Below are 16,011 nucleotides of genomic sequence, written 5' to 3'. Positions count from 1 at the left end.
CAAGTCTTTTGACAGTCCTTGTGTTGACTCAAACACAATGTCTTATCAAAAGGCTGGTTCTTGTTGGTTGTATGCGGTCATACAAGTTGTATGCCCCTATTGTTTTTTTCCAATAATTATCATTGCTATTTTTTTCTTCGGTATGAAAATATAAAACGTCAAAGCCATAGAATAATCAGTCTCCATTATCTGCCTGAACAGATTCCGTTGGGCGTCCACGCAAAATAGTTATTATTAAATTATAAGGATGGATCAGTGAAAATCGGTGAAGTACCAAGTGTTCGCAAAAAGGGTAACCACGTCCTGCTCGACCGGCAGCACCCACCATCCACACAATTTGCATTAAAAAGTAAGTGTTTGTTCCTACAAACAATGAAGTCTTGACTCCAGTAAATTTGGACCAGACAATCCAGTGACACACTACTGGTTGGTATGTTGGTTGGTTGATTGATTTTTTAAACTAAAAATACGATTATTAATTTTGAATTACATATACTACGTACAAATGCAGAGTTAAAACAATAAATCCTGAGTTTTTGTTATTTTAACATTCGAAAATTCTTAGATCCTGTCTTTTTTGTGATGTGATGAACATTTTTTAGCTAGAAGTCATTTTCAAGGTGATATTTTGAGCAGAAATTGAGACTGAAAGAGGAAATCTCAACAATGTGTAGTTTTATTTTAAATTAAAATGTAATGTAATGTGATAGTTAAGCAGATTTGCATCGTTTCGTTTTCACAAACTCATTTTACATAAGTTGACATGTAGCACATATACAAACTAGCATTGGGGTACCTACAATCACACACTATCTAATCTGATTTAATAAGATTGACAACATCAATCTGATTTGTCAGATGGGTGATGTGAAATGGGGTTTATGTTTCCACGTTTGTCAGCATCATACCCGTGCTCGTGGGTTTCACCAAGTGGTAAACGTCTGAGACCTGCATCTCTCACTTCGGGCTTTCCTCCCACATTGAGCTGACACGCCGTGATATAACTGGAATACTGTTTAAGGCGGTGTCACTCACTCACTGAACGTTCACAGTTCTTACTCCTAGGCCCAAACATATCTGCAGCTACAGCTTCCATTTTGAAGATGACAGTAAAATACTGGAAGTGTTTTATGTCCTATAGAATTGTGAGGATTTTTTTTTTTTCATTTTTTTTTTATTTTACTTTTTTTTCTTTCTTTTTTTTTTTCTTTTTTTTTTTTTATTCATTTTTTTTTTTTTTTTTTTTTTTTTTTTTAGGGGGTGGGGGGGATTCCACAACGTAATAATGTGATGATGAAGTCCATCTCTTAAAGTGTTATTTGTGATTGATGGTTAAAATAATTTCAAATTGTTATTCAGAATTTTCTAACCAGTGGAGGTTTAATGTACCCACAAATTAATGGAGGTTTGATACAACCGTCCCCAGTTGTTACGATCCCCATTCATAAACTCTCTCTGAAAACTACAGACCAAGTTACCAGCCCCCTCGTGTCAGTTAGAAGCCACGTTTGTATTTTAGTAATACAAGTCTTTTTCAAATATCTGGAATTAAGCAGATGTTAGAAGCCCATTCGTCTAAGACAATTCGCTGTGCAGAGTTGCTTCCCTTGGGCAAACCAGAAATCTATGATCGTGGGTTCGAATTCCGGTTCGCCCCAATTATGTTTCCATTTTTGTCAGAATCATATCAGGGTCTCGTTCAAAAAGCGATCTTAGCGCTAAGATGATCGTAGCTCCCATACTTTAACATAGGCTAACGACAGTCGTAGTGCTGAGATCGCTTTGTGGAACGTACAGTGCCCAGGGCCCCGTTCCTCAAAGCGATCTTAGCGCTACGATGATCGTAAGCCTATGTTAAAGTATGGGACTTATGATCACCTTAGCGCTAAGATCGCTTTGAGGAACGGGGCCCAGTACTCTTGGGTTCCACCAAAGCCTCCTCTCACCTTTAAAATGACACACCGTGATATTACCCACTATAAGAATCAAACACCCTGATTAATGAAGCTTTACTATTGTACATACCACTCTTTAACTTAATCAAATTTAAAACCATCACATTGAAAGTGAAGCGTAAGTAAGAACTGAAAGAGGCAGCAATGTCGTCTTTGTTTCATGCGTGTTATCACCATCAGTATCTTTTCCCGTGACATACAGCAGAACAAAAGCCGGCGGAATGTTTCAGGTAGGGCCCGCCAGTATCTGATGAATCAAAGGCGCCGTTCAAGTTGATTTTGATTGTTAAATAACCTCCAGTTGAAATTAAACACTGAAGAAAAATCATTTATTTTCTCCTAACTGTTAACGAGTGATGGACAACTTGACAAAGCGGCTCAATCAGAGATTAAGCCTGGCAAGGTCTCACCGGTCTTTTGTTTTCTAATACGATAAAGCCACAACTTGTACCGGGGCTGTATTCTACACTGTGTGTCGAGCAATATACCAATGGCGCAGGGTTTAGCGTCAACATTGCTCAATCGCTTTAGGTGATTTAGAGTTAGATGTACATTTTTTCCAATTTCATCGAAAGACTTTTTAAGTCATTCCAAACCTTGTAGGGAGACAGTCAGAGGATTTTACATGATGCGCTATGCAATCACATAATATCTGTTTTCACATCTCCTTCTCAGTGGTACTTTTTTTAAAATATAAATTGTGGTGAGGTGAACTTGGGTTTAACGTCGCGTCCAAGATTATTGCACTTATATAGCGACGTGCATGCACGTGTGTGTGCGTCTGTGTGTGTGTGTGTGTGTGTGTGTGTGTGTGTGTGTGTGTGGCTGCTTGTACTAGTCCGGACTGATGCTGATTTATAGTTCTACCCCACTGAGATACCATGCCGCAATTTAACATGAATACCCCACTCAGACACAGTATACTGACTCCAGTCCTTCTTTTAGCCCCTTAATGCCGAGCCCAAGGCAGGGTAACAACAAGTACCATCTTTTAACGATATGATATGACGCGGGCGGACGCTCTACCACTGGACCACGGAGGCGAGTCCCGAGCCAATTGAACGGTCATGAATTAACAACATCATCATCCGGTCAACGCTGTCTCAGTCGGACTTCCTCCACTTGATTGGACAAGGTGTCTTACAATTCTAACTGCGATGGTAACAACCTACATTTAGGCCTCTGTGCGTGAGTGGATGTTTAAAACACAGGTCTGAAGTTTTCCAGTGATATTATGTCAGTCCTTAATTAATCGAGTATGGACCATACAAGCCAGTGTTTGATAAAGTGAGCGACGTCACACGCAATCACGATGGCACGTAGTCAGCTAGGTCACCCTTGAAGATACGGGCGAGAGAGGCGACTAGTGGGATCAGATCGTCAGACTGCTGACATGGATGCCGCATGTCATCGTATCCCAATTGCGTAGATCGATGCTCATGATTTATATCACTGGGTTGTTTGGTCCAGACTCGATTAATTACAAACAGAAGTCATATAGCTGGAATATTGCTGAGTGTGGCGTTAAACAACAAACAACAAACAAACCAGGTATGAACCTACCTGCGCAATTCCAGCGGTGTTGTGGCAACTTGAACTCCATTACGCTGCATTCTCCACTCATGGATCCCCAAGGTAACGTTGACGGTATCGGCCGTGGTAGTGACGTTATCAGTACGTTAGTAATCAATTTAATCAAAACCGTGTTATACCTATACAAGCGCATTTACAAAATGCATCCCGTACGCAATACATGTAGTTCTAAGCCATAATTTGAAATGTAAAACAAAAAATTATATACTTCAAAATGTTATTACAACGCATAACATGACACATGACGTAAAAGAAATTCGCTGCATCAAACTGAAACGTCAGATTAAACCAACGTTTGATTTGATCACGTTATTGTTACTGGGACATACGATCTAACGTATATAAAAAAATCGCTCAGGAAATATAAGAAATCTGACACCCGTTTCGTAAAACCAGTAAGACACGTATGATCATATTATAATCTCTATATCCAATCAAAACTTAAGGATTATTTATCACGCGAATTCATCTCTTCAAGGCTTGGATTTACGTCATCCTTCGCATTGGTTGCGATGTTCAGTTCTTCCTCGTAAATTACTTATTCTGCGAATCTGACAACACAATAATTCTTCTTTAAATAAGTAAATACATTCCTTGGGTCCTGTTAGCCCTAATCTTTTAAAGCCTTTGCTTCAGAAGCAAATGATCAAACGTCTACAGGCCCTGGAAACCGCTACCATGTATATGTTGAACACATGCGTGTCCATTATTTCTTATATACCATTTTAGAACGAACCTCTCTTAAACGGACACACGTCTATTTCCTTATAACGAGCATACAATTATTTATCTACAAACAACACACCTCTATCGCCCAAAAACGATCAAAGATCTATTCATCTACAAACAACACACCTCTATCGCCCCCAAAAAATCACAGATCTATCATCTACAAACAACACACATATATTGCCCAAAAACGATCACAGATCTATTCATCTACAAACAACACACCTCTATCGCCCAAAACCGATCACAGGCCTATTCATCTACAAATAAACACCTCTATTGCCCCCAAAACGATCACAGATCTATTCATCTACAAATAAACACCTCTATTGCCCAAAAAACGATCACAGATCTATTCACCTACAAATAAACACCTCTATTGCCCCAAAACGATCACAGATCTATTCATCTACAAACAACACATATATATTGAACCAAAACGAACACACATCTATTCCTTTGAGTCACACACATGTACACAGCCATACACAACAACTATAGCATACGACGTCTTCTCACTTGGATATCGACTGTGATAGATGCTGTGCGGGGTGGACCGCCATCGGGGTGGTCAGTGGTCAGAACGGTCAGTTTGTACCCAAACTGTTGGTTACTAAGTCCTTCATAGTCAATGACGGTACCGTCAGCCGTCAGATCGGACCCTTTCATCTTGAAGATGTTGGTCAGTTCAGTTTTCAACTGGATGGAACAGTTGCCGTTCTGACCTTCATCCGGGTCCTCGCAGGTTAGTGAGGTCAAGACTGTATCTGAGTTCATGTACAGAAAGCAATGCGTCAGCTGGGTCGTTTGACAGTATTCTGGTTATATCAGGATGTGTCGGATTAGTCAAAATTCATACAGGCCTTAGATTTGTAATCTTTGGCGAAAACCATGCTTGTTGGTACGTTTGACAAAGTCATCTGAGAGCAATGACCTAGTCCTAAGCCATTTTCACATCTATTACCGAATTACAAATTTCTTATTTTCATGGTTTCACGAAATACATACCGATTTCATCAATTAAATGTCATTAATTCTTCTGATGTTACAAAAATAAGTATCACTTATATCATTAAAGAAAAGTTTTATCCTTTGACCTAAACATCATCGTTTTGTTCTACAGACTGCCTCGTGGTATGGCTTCATTCTAACGATGAGTGGAAGGTAAGTAGTATCATCTACAACGTTAAAACGTTTCATCGATATCCACCATAAATATGATCACTGAGAGATCATTGTCAAAGTTGTCAGCATCACACCCGTGCTCGTGGGTTTCACCAAAGAGGTAAACATCTAAGACCTGCATCACTTTCCCCCCACTTCAAGCTGACACGCCCTAATATAACTGGAATACTGTTCAAAGTATAAAACCAAACTTACTCCCTCGTCGTTAGAGGTACGCTTATGGCATGAATGGCACCATCTCCCCGAGGCAAGGGACTTAACTGACTTCAAAAGTCCAATTTCCACCCTTGCCGAACAAGGCTGGAATTCCTGGGCTCGATCGTAGCGCCACCAGTGGCTATTAAGAGTTATGTCCCTTCTATGCCGCTCCAATGGACCAATCAGATTCCACCTCTCGTATCGCTTGCATTTGCTTCAAACAAAACGGCGGCGCCCAGTCAAGACGATCTGTTCGATAATCAAGATCTATATTGTGATAAAACGAGTCTTACATCGCGAAGTACATCAAATCACGTGAGCACCTTGATTAAAAACATGAAAAGATTTAGAAAAAAATATGTTGACAACGTGTTAGCGGTGCACATGCTTTGCAAATCCTGCAGTCGACCGAAATCTGCATGATAGTTTACGAACCGAATTTCGATTTCGTTGCGCGATTTTGATTGCACTATGCATAGACTCATTACACCGAAACGTCGCACTTATTGTAATAAAGAAGTTGTTCATCCATAGAACTCGTCTTACTTCATCACACCGACTTCTAAATGCCACTGAAAGAAGTTATGCATAGACTCGTTAGTCCAGCCAAATGTAACTCCATAATACCAGCCTAGATCGGCAAGGGTGGAAACTGGACTTTTATTGTCAGTTAACTCTCTTGCCTCGGGAAGATGGAATGGCACATACGCAGGCACATTGAGGCCTCAGTAAAGCAAAATGTTTTATGGTAGACATGTGGAGAACATTTCCAAATTTGAGGCATTAGTGACCAAAATGATGTCCACTGTAATTCCCTATTTCGCCTTGTACCGTATGTTATCATGTGTATGTGTTTTTTTCATGTGCACACTTGACTTACCTTTGCATGTGTTTGTGACGGATGCCTTTTGGCAGCCCCCGATATTTGTTGGTAATTCACACACATATGTTATATATGATATAGTCGGAATTGTAAAATGGACCCTGCGATAGCGGATAATTCTTATGATTGTGGACAGAGCGTTGTCACTCATGATTAAACCTCAGTTTGTTCAAGCTGACCTATGTGATATATACAGCATATGCAGCGAGGAAAACAAAGATCTACAAGAAATATTACCATTTACACAATACAGGAGATGATTTCTTAGATGCAATACTGTTTCTGTTAGATACAAGGACAAACTGTAACCGACCACGATATTATTCATTTCGAGAAAATCAGATGAATTCTAATACCTAAAGGGTTCTGGGCACAGGGAATAATAAATCTCTGAATGAAATAAGAAGAATTGGTGTGTTTTTCATATTCTTATGGGGTCTGTCTAAATAAAACCCTTTTTCGGTCGTTTTTTTTTTTGTTTACACAAGACAAATAGCATTTATCAGTTAACTGCGTGTGATATTTCATTGCTCATTGGCCTTCAAACTCTGTAACTTAATACCCCGATGACATCAGACGTTCATAATGCTGTCAACCACTGGTTTGCCTGTTTTTTACACGTGATATACGTGGAATGTTGCTGACTGTAGTAAAAAACAACTACAACCCAAACAATCATTGCGCAACGGCAGTTTGTTTTATTAGATTTGATTTTAATTTTCTGACTAAAATCCAACCCATCTAACTTTTAGAATATGCCCAGAAGATCCTAGCGCCCTCCCACCAGACAAAGACTCACCACTGGTGGAGTTTTCTGTAATGTTCAGATTTACACCACCGTTCCCTAGCGTCGGGGTGTTGTCGTTCATATCAAGTACGGTGAGGTTGAGAGTGGAATTAGTCGTCAGCCCTGCACGATCCGTGACAGTCAGCGTCAGTTGGTCGAGCAGATGGACGCCATCTTTACCGTCCCGATTCAGTGTTTCTTTCATCGTCAGAATTCCAGTTTCCGCGTTAATGTCAAAATATTTGGCATGATCACCTGGAACGATCAACATATCGAGCTATAGGTTACATCTCACGAACATGGAACTAAATTCTCCAAATCAGAGTTCTTCAAAAATTGAGGATATTGAGCCAGGGAAATTTATATCTTGTACATTGATCAATGAAGTTACAGCGAAGGGGGGGGGGGGGGGGGGGTTACAGCGTTCGCTCGTCACGTCGAAGTCCTTGGTTCGATTTCCCACATGATATACTGTGAAATTCCCTTTGTGATGTTGCCTGCTTTGACGTTGCGGGAATATCACTTTAAGCGGCGTAAAACCCACTCACTCATTCACTCACTGACACTCTGAATGGCTCAATAATAATAATAATAATAATAATCAATTTTATGGCGCTTTTGTCATGCTGAATGTCATGCTCAAAGGATCAGTGATTAGTGATCAGTCAACAATCATTCTCAGCTCCCTTGGGAGTATACAACCCAAGCTCCCTATGAGGCGCTTGAAGGTTAACAGCCACATTGCCATCTCATCATACATGAGCACATATGTATTTTATAGATCAATTCAAGTACCATCCAATATCACACAAAGAATACTCTGAAAGAACCACATTTCGGGCGTCACCGGTTGAGATGATGAGGCCGCCCGTAAGAATACCTGTTAGTTGGTATGTAAGTGTATCGTTGTCATCGCCGTCAGTGACCCGAAACAGACGGCCGACCACAGAAGCGGGGGGTAACTCCTCTGGTACTGATGACGACAAGACTTCTATTTTGGGAGCCTCATCTGGAACGTCATTTACACTGACTGCCATCACCGTTGTTTCATCTTTAGAACCGTCGCTTATCCTGAAGAAAACAGAGTGAGTGAGCTTTATGTTACGCCGCTTTAGCTTTAAAAGGGTTTCACACATTGTATCAATGTTGGGAAACGAATCCGGACGTATTCGTGACGAGCGGATGCTTTGCCAACTAGACTACCCCACAGCCCTCGGGGTTTCCAGTATATGTGCGCCAATTACAATGGCAAAGTTCTAGCTGTAGCCAGCTTACAGGCACATCAGATACAATCAACGTTACCAGAGAACATAGAAGTATTTATATAGGACAGAGAAATATATATATGTTATATGTATAGACCTACAACAGTCGTAGCGCTGACATCGCTTCCTGGATCGGCACCCAGACGTCAAATCTAGAGGTTCTTGGTGCAGTGGGTATATTGCAAGGTTGAAACCATGTTTACTAAGATACAGATATGATTTTATTACTTGCCCGTGGAGAGATCACCCGTTTGATAAACATACAGCTGTATTACACATTGTGTAATACCAAAACGCGTGCTTATTACTCTCGGAACACGTTTTTCGCTCGTCAGATACCACAACTATTCACTCGTTTCATAAAATTGGTATTACACGGAAGCTCGTTTAGTATTCTATATATATGGCATGACTGTTGTGGATAGGTTTAGCTCAATAAAAAGTGTGAGATCTCTATTTGTAGTAGACAGAGCATATGAATATTTGGTTCGTTCCCAGTGAAATTGTTCTGGATTAACGGATTACGATATGTTTGTTTGTTGTTTAATGCCGCACTCAGCAATATTCTAGCTATATGACGGCGGTCTGTAAATAATCGAATCTGGACCAGAAAATCCAGTGATTGATATCATGAGCATCGATCCACGCAATTGGGATCAAGGACATGCATCAACCAAGTCAGCCAGCCTGACCACCCGATCCCGTTAGTCGCCTCTTACGACAAGCATAGACGCATCTTACGGCAAGCATTGGTTGCTGAAGACCTATTCTACCCCGGATCTTCACGGGTCTCATGCTAAGTAGAAATATTCCTTGTATTGTATACGTGTTTAAAAAAGTATTTGTCCGGAAAATGGGTTTTCCAGATAAACGAGGTTTCACTGTAATAATGTATGTGTTTTTAAGTAAATAAAGTGACAGAAAACATTTCCATAGTCATAAGAAAAGTCAATGTACGATACCGATTATATTATAAGCATGTGTTTATGAATCACCATTTAGTAGGGATGATACCAGGAATTCGTGAAAGTGTGCGGTATGATAGCCTTGTGATTCAAGCATTCGCTCGTTACGCCAAAAGCCCGGGTTCGATACCCAAAGTGGGTACAATGTGCGAGGCCCATGGAGATTCCCCGTCGAGATGTTGCTGGAATACATGTTATGCACTTAATAAATATCCAATTGCAAAGGATAGAGACGAATAGCATCCATAATTATCTCGACGTTATTACTCATATCATGGTTGAGAAAACCCTATAACACCAGAAACATGAACCATACCTGATGTCAACAAAATGAATGCGTGTATCTTCATAGTCTAGCTTCTTCATCAGCTTCAAGTTGAGGCCATCGAACTCAAAGGTATCGTTCCACTTCCCCGTGACCTTATACTCCGTCTTCTCCGCGGCGGGGAAGGCTCCGGTGAAGTTCTTTACTACATCGCCGACCGACGCATCCTCAGCGACCTTGGCCACGAACTGCGACACAAAGCGCGCCGTCTTGATCAGCTTTGACACCGTCTGCGTCACATCGATGATGACACGGATCTTCCCCTCGGCGGTCTTCGGCGGGGTTCCCCGGTCGGCGGCAACTACGACGACGTCGAAATAGGAACTTGGCGTCCTCGCGCCGCTGTCGACATGGACCGTCGTCAGCAAGACGCCGCTGACGGGGTTGACTGTGAACGCACCTGTTACGTTCTCGCCGTTTTCTGTTGAATGGATTATGTGGGAGTGAGATGGGTTTAACGTGTGATTGAAGAGCATTTTCTTATGGAAGGGGTGGGGTAGCCGAGTGGTCAAAGCGTTAGCTAGCCACGCCGAAACCCGGGTTTGATTCCCCACAAATAGATGCAAGAAGCACTTTGAGTCTGTGAGTGAATGAATTTAACACCCAGTTAAACAATATTTCAGTTTTATCACGGCGTACCATATTTTAAGGTCATTTGGTATGACGCGGCTAGGGTTCGAACCACCGACCTTCCGCTCTTGGAGCAGACCTTATATCCACTAGACCACGGAGCGGTAGTTATTATGAGAATCAAAGTGTTTTCTTATACCTCTATGATGAATCATTGAATTTCATTGGTTAATACTTATCACGAAACGGTAAATTCCAGTGCTGACCTAACAATGGAAACGTGTTTTGTTAAATCAAGTGATTGATATATTAACTTGTCACATGATCACCATTGACCTGTCACGTGATTGTTATTGACTTCGTCTGCTAGGAAACGACATGGTGTCTGTTGGTGTCAATACGGGTCCCCGATCATTCTGAAGAATATTTCTTTAAATGTTTGAGAACAGAAAGGTCAAATGAAGGTGAAATTAGGCTTATTAAACTAATTTCGGAATTAGAAAACAATCGATTGCACTTGACGAATTTCTTATGCGTAAACAAGGAGTCGGACATCCTCAGAAGTCCGGTCCTCGAGTTTAAAAGTTCTTATTTTTGTGATCCTGGTAGTCACCCATGTGTTGAACATGCGCATGAGGGTAAGTTTGCAAAGTGGACGCAACACACTCCAGAACCAATATTTACAGGTAATTTGCCCTTGGACGCAATTCGTGTCACTCATTCATATTTATTGGGATCATTGCCATTCGTCACAACTCTCCCCTTTCCGTAAATTGCAAGGACGCTCGTCCATTCGTCACCACTCGCCCCTTTCCGTAACCTGCAAGAAGACTCGTCCCCCTATCGATGAATGTTATGTGCGAAAATACGACAAACCAATCATAATGCGCGTATGATTTCAAGTTCTTCGTCAAAGAATCCCTCAGAAAAAAATTCTGTTTTTACATATGTCTTGCATCTAAAAGTATACCCAAGACACAGTTAAATGTGTTCAATCATACTGTATAATTTCGCATGTCCTGATGTGCTTTTAATTGGATCTGAAATATAAATGATATATGGGGAAATATATGTGAACCATTGCGCAACGAGTTGACAATTGTTTTAGGTATGCCCGTTTGCAAAAATGGCCACGAGAGGGGCACGAGTCGCTATTCGGCTTGTCCCGGAATAACACGAGTTGGTCACGAATGAACGCTCGTCCCCTAACGATCAGTTTTATGTGCAAAAACACAACCAACAGGAAGTTCTTTTGTGTCTTTTGTGAATTATTGCTTTTTCCTATAGTTTTAGACATTTGTAATTGATATATTTACCAACGTGACTAACACAACAATTGTTTCACCATACTCAATGTCAACTGTGTGATATTAAGAAAAAAATCAATCTAAACTTACAAAGCAATGGCGGGGAAGTTGACTAATCAGGTCGCTATTCCAGCCAGCGCGGGGACGAAACCACTTTGATAAAATGGCCACGACAGGGGCACGAGTCGCCATTCGGCTTGTCCCCGGAATGACACGAGTGGTCACGAATGGGATCACTACGCGAGTCTCGTCATCGCTACTGTGTACGTTACCTGTGACAGCTGAAGTCAGGGAATAGACCAGGTGCCCGTCTTCGCCGCCATCTTGGTCTGTGGCAATGAATGTGCCCACTTCGGCCAGAGGCGTGTCAACTCCGAACAGCGACTTGTTGGGGAAATTGCCACCCGAATCAATGTCGGGCGAGCTCCAAACAGGAACATGCTCATTGTGAGATATAATCTAGACATAGAAAAGGTAAAAATAACTTATTGTACATATAAAACGCCCGAGCTAACAATTTAAGCTGGGTAACATTGACAATATACACCACGAGTGTGAGGAAAGCCAGCGAATCCTCAGAGTGCCCAATTTGCAAACCAATAGCAAAGTTTCTCGTTTGAACGAATAAGGTTCAACGCAACTTTCAGACGCAATCAAGCAATATCGTTTGTTTCTGTTGTTTGTTTGTTGTTTAACGCTGCACCCCAGCTATATGACGGCTGTATGTAAATAATCGTGTCTGGACCAGACAATCCAGTAATTAACATCATGAGCATCGAGCCACGCAATTGGGAACGATGACATGCATCAACCAAGTCAGCGAGCCTGACCAACCGATCCCGTTAGTCGCCTCTTACAACAAGCATAGTCGCCTTTTACGGCAAGAACGGTTGCTGAAGACCTAATAAGAGAACATCATAATGGCCTTCATTCATTGTACCTATGAGGGAAGTCGAAACCATATCTTCACTTCAGTCACGAATCCCCAACCTTCCCGGAGAGTTTTGAAGTGAAATTTATGAACAAATACTATAACCGATATTCATTAAAACTCTGCAGACAATAAAACCTGTGAGTATATACTAGAACTTATATCATAAAACATCAATATATGACTGAATCTTGTTTAATGATGCCAGTAAAGAACCAGTAAACATTAACACATATTAGAATATTTAACCATAAGCACGGATTGAACCATGATGAATGATGCCGCCCTGAAACACGAAAAGATAATAAAACCAGAAAACTATATCATCATCATTAAACATGAACATGTGGAGTTGCTTCCCTTAGTTGTGGCAGCTCCTACGATCGCGGGTTGGAATCCCAGATTCGCCCTGATTACGATCCTTGGTTTTTCAGCACCGTGCCATGCTCGTGAGTTCATCAAAGTAGAAAACGTCTGAGATTTGCATCACATCAGACTCTCCCCACACACCAAGCTTGCAAGCCGTGATACAGTAAACTACGTTTATAACGAACACGCTTATAACGAACTGACCGATATAACGAACTTATAATCTAGTCCCGGTCATTTGTTGTATATATTCTGTACATACACTTATAACGAACTACGGTTATAACGAACTAAAATTAATGTCCCTTTGAGTTCGTTATAACCGTAGTTTACTGTACAACTAAAATACTGTTTAAAACACTGTTTCAGTCACTCACTCAGTCACTCTACTTGTGGCAACTGTCCCTGACTACAAGTGTTCTTGACTACAACTGTGCTTGACTACAACTGTCCTTGACTACGACTGTCCTACTTGTGTGTTGACCCGTGAAGACTCCGGAGTAGAATAGGTCTTCAGCAACCCATACTTGCCGTAAAAGGCGACTATGCTAGTCGTAAAAGGCGACTAACGGGATCGGGTGGTCAGGCTCAGGATCCCAATTGCGTGGATCGATGCTCATGATGTCAATCACTGGATTGTCTGGTCCAGACTCGATTATTTTACAGACCGCCGTCATATAGCTGGAATATTGCTGAGTGCGGCGTTAAACAACAAACAAACAAACAAACAAAAACTTGTGTGTTAGCGTACAAGCACTACATCTGTGGAGCTGTGAGTCACGCTGACACATGTTCTGACTCATTCAGAGGAAACTGAACCATTCCTCTCACCTTGTGCCAGTCATTACAGCTCTTCTGGCCATGTTATTGGTCCTACCTTAACGACTACCACTGCCTGTCCTGTCTTGGCTTGACCACTTTGAGGGTGGTCCACCGCTTGAATGGTCACAGCGTGTTGATGATCGGGGATGCCGTCCTCGTAGTCCAACTGAGTTCCGTCTACATACAACTTGTCCCCTTCCAGGCGGAACAGAGGACTAGTGCTACTTATCTGTAGGGTCACGTTGCCATTTGGGCCACGGTCAAGGTCACTGTAGGTAAGCTGGGTCACAAGCACATCTGACCAAAAGTGAATTACAATATTAGATATCTGCACCTAGTAACATAGAGTCTATGTAAGCTGACACTTTTTTTAAATTAGAGTCTATCTAAGCTGACACTTTTTTTTAAATTAGAGTCTATCTAAGCTGACCCTTTTTTTAAATTAGAGTCTATCTAAGCTGACACTTTTTTTTTAATTAGAGTCTATCTAAGCTGACACTTTTTTTAAATTAGAGTCTATCTAAGCTGACACTTTTTTTAAATTAGAGACTATCTAAGCTGACACTTTTTTTTAAATTAGAGTCTATCTAAGCTGACCCTTTTTTTAAATTAGAGTCTATCTAAGCGGACACTTTTTTTAAATTAGAGTCTATCTAAGCTGACACTTTTTTTAAATTAGAGTCTATGTAAGCTGACACTTTTTTTTAAAGTAGAGTCTATCTAAGCTGACACTTTTTTTTAAAGTAGAGTCTATCTAAGCTGACACTTTTTTTTAAATTAGGGTCTATCTAAGCTGACACTTTTTTTATATTAGAGTCTATCTAAGCTGACACTTTTTTTTATATTAGAGTCTATCTAAGCCGACACTTTTTTTAAATTAGAGTCTATCTAAGCTGACACTTTTTTTATATTAGAGTCTATCTAAGCTGACACTTTTTTAAATTAGAGTCTATCTAAGCTGACACTTTTTTTTAAATTAGAGTTTATCTAAGCTGACACTTTTTTTATATTAGAGTCTATCTAAGCTGAAAGGTTTTTGTATTAGAGTCTATGAAATCTGACAGTCTTTTTATATCAGGGTCTTTGTAATTTGACACTCTTTATATGTCAGAGTCTTTGTAATTTGACACTTTTTATAGATCAAAGTTTATGTAATCTGACACTCTTCATCTGTCAGAGTTTTTTTGTAATCTGTCAGTCTTTTTGTATTAGAGTCCTTGTAATCTGTCAGTCTTTTTATATCAGAGTCTATGTAATCTGACAGTCTTTTTATATCACAGTCTATGTAATCTGGCACTTTTTTATAACAGTCTATGTAATCCGACGCTCTTTTTATATCGGAGTTTATGTAATCTGAAACTCTTTTTATATCAGAGTCTATGTAATCTGACACTCTTTGGTATGTTAGAGTAAAAGGAATCTGAGACTTTTTAATGTCAGAGTTTATGTAATTTTGACACTCTTTTTATATTTAGATCAGTCAATGTAATCTTAAGAGTTTATGTCATCTCGGTAGTTCTTACTTTTTGTTGAATTTTCAGTTGCATTTGCTGATATCAGTGTCTGATCAAACTCGGGTACATTGTCATTGACATCAATAAATTTTATGGTGATGTTGGCTTCTTTCTTCTTGGCAGCTGAATCCTTGACCGAGACCATGAGGCTATCCAACAAGGTCTTCGTAGTGTTAGACTCAATGTCCACCCGCTTTTTAAGTTGCATCACTCCTGTGTTCGGTTCAATGTCAAACAGGACACTATCGTCACCTGTGCAACAGTGAAATCTCTGTACTTAATAAAAGACTACATCATTCGTGATGATATAAAGATCGAGTGTAACCTTTCCGATGTTTGCATTTTAGCTATTCTCAATGCTGATTGGTCTGTTGAAGCGATATGACGTCACATTGCTTCAGACAGTTAAGTGGTTGACATGATGGACATCGATCTACGCAATTAGAATACGATGACATGCAACAACCAAATCAGCGAGTCTCACCACCCAATCCCGTTAGTCGGCTCTTACGACAAGCACAGTCACCTTTTACGGCAAGCATGGGTTGATGAAGACCTATTCTATCCCGGATCTTCACGGGTCCCAATGTTAATGATGTCGTCATCTGAACAG

At 40.6% G+C, this 16,011-nt stretch overlaps 1 protein-coding gene across 1 annotated transcript in view; it reads right to left on the bottom strand.

The window, feature by feature from the left end:
• Window positions 1–15,606, bottom strand: part of LOC124144897 (protein dachsous-like) — a 105,113-nt gene extending 89,507 nt beyond the window's left edge. Inside the window, exons 1-7 of the mRNA XM_048396705.1 lie at window positions 15,408–15,606; window positions 13,940–14,181; window positions 12,035–12,221; window positions 9,877–10,306; window positions 8,211–8,401; window positions 7,343–7,585; window positions 4,797–5,044 (exon numbers count right to left, since the gene is read on the bottom strand). Coding sequence (XP_048252662.1) covers window positions 4,797–5,044; window positions 7,343–7,585; window positions 8,211–8,401; window positions 9,877–10,306; window positions 12,035–12,221; window positions 13,940–14,181; window positions 15,408–15,606 — 1,740 coding nt within the window. The remainder of the gene's footprint in view (window positions 1–4,796; window positions 5,045–7,342; window positions 7,586–8,210; window positions 8,402–9,876; window positions 10,307–12,034; window positions 12,222–13,939; window positions 14,182–15,407) is intronic.
• Between the last annotated feature and the right edge of the window lie 405 nt (window positions 15,607–16,011).

Source organism: Haliotis rufescens, unplaced genomic scaffold, assembly GCF_023055435.1.
Source record: "Haliotis rufescens isolate VD_foot unplaced genomic scaffold, xgHalRufe1.0.p SCAF_16, whole genome shotgun sequence".
NCBI lineage: Eukaryota > Metazoa > Mollusca > Gastropoda > Lepetellida > Haliotidae > Haliotis > Haliotis rufescens.
This window is presented reverse-complemented; position numbering and strand designations above follow the sequence as displayed.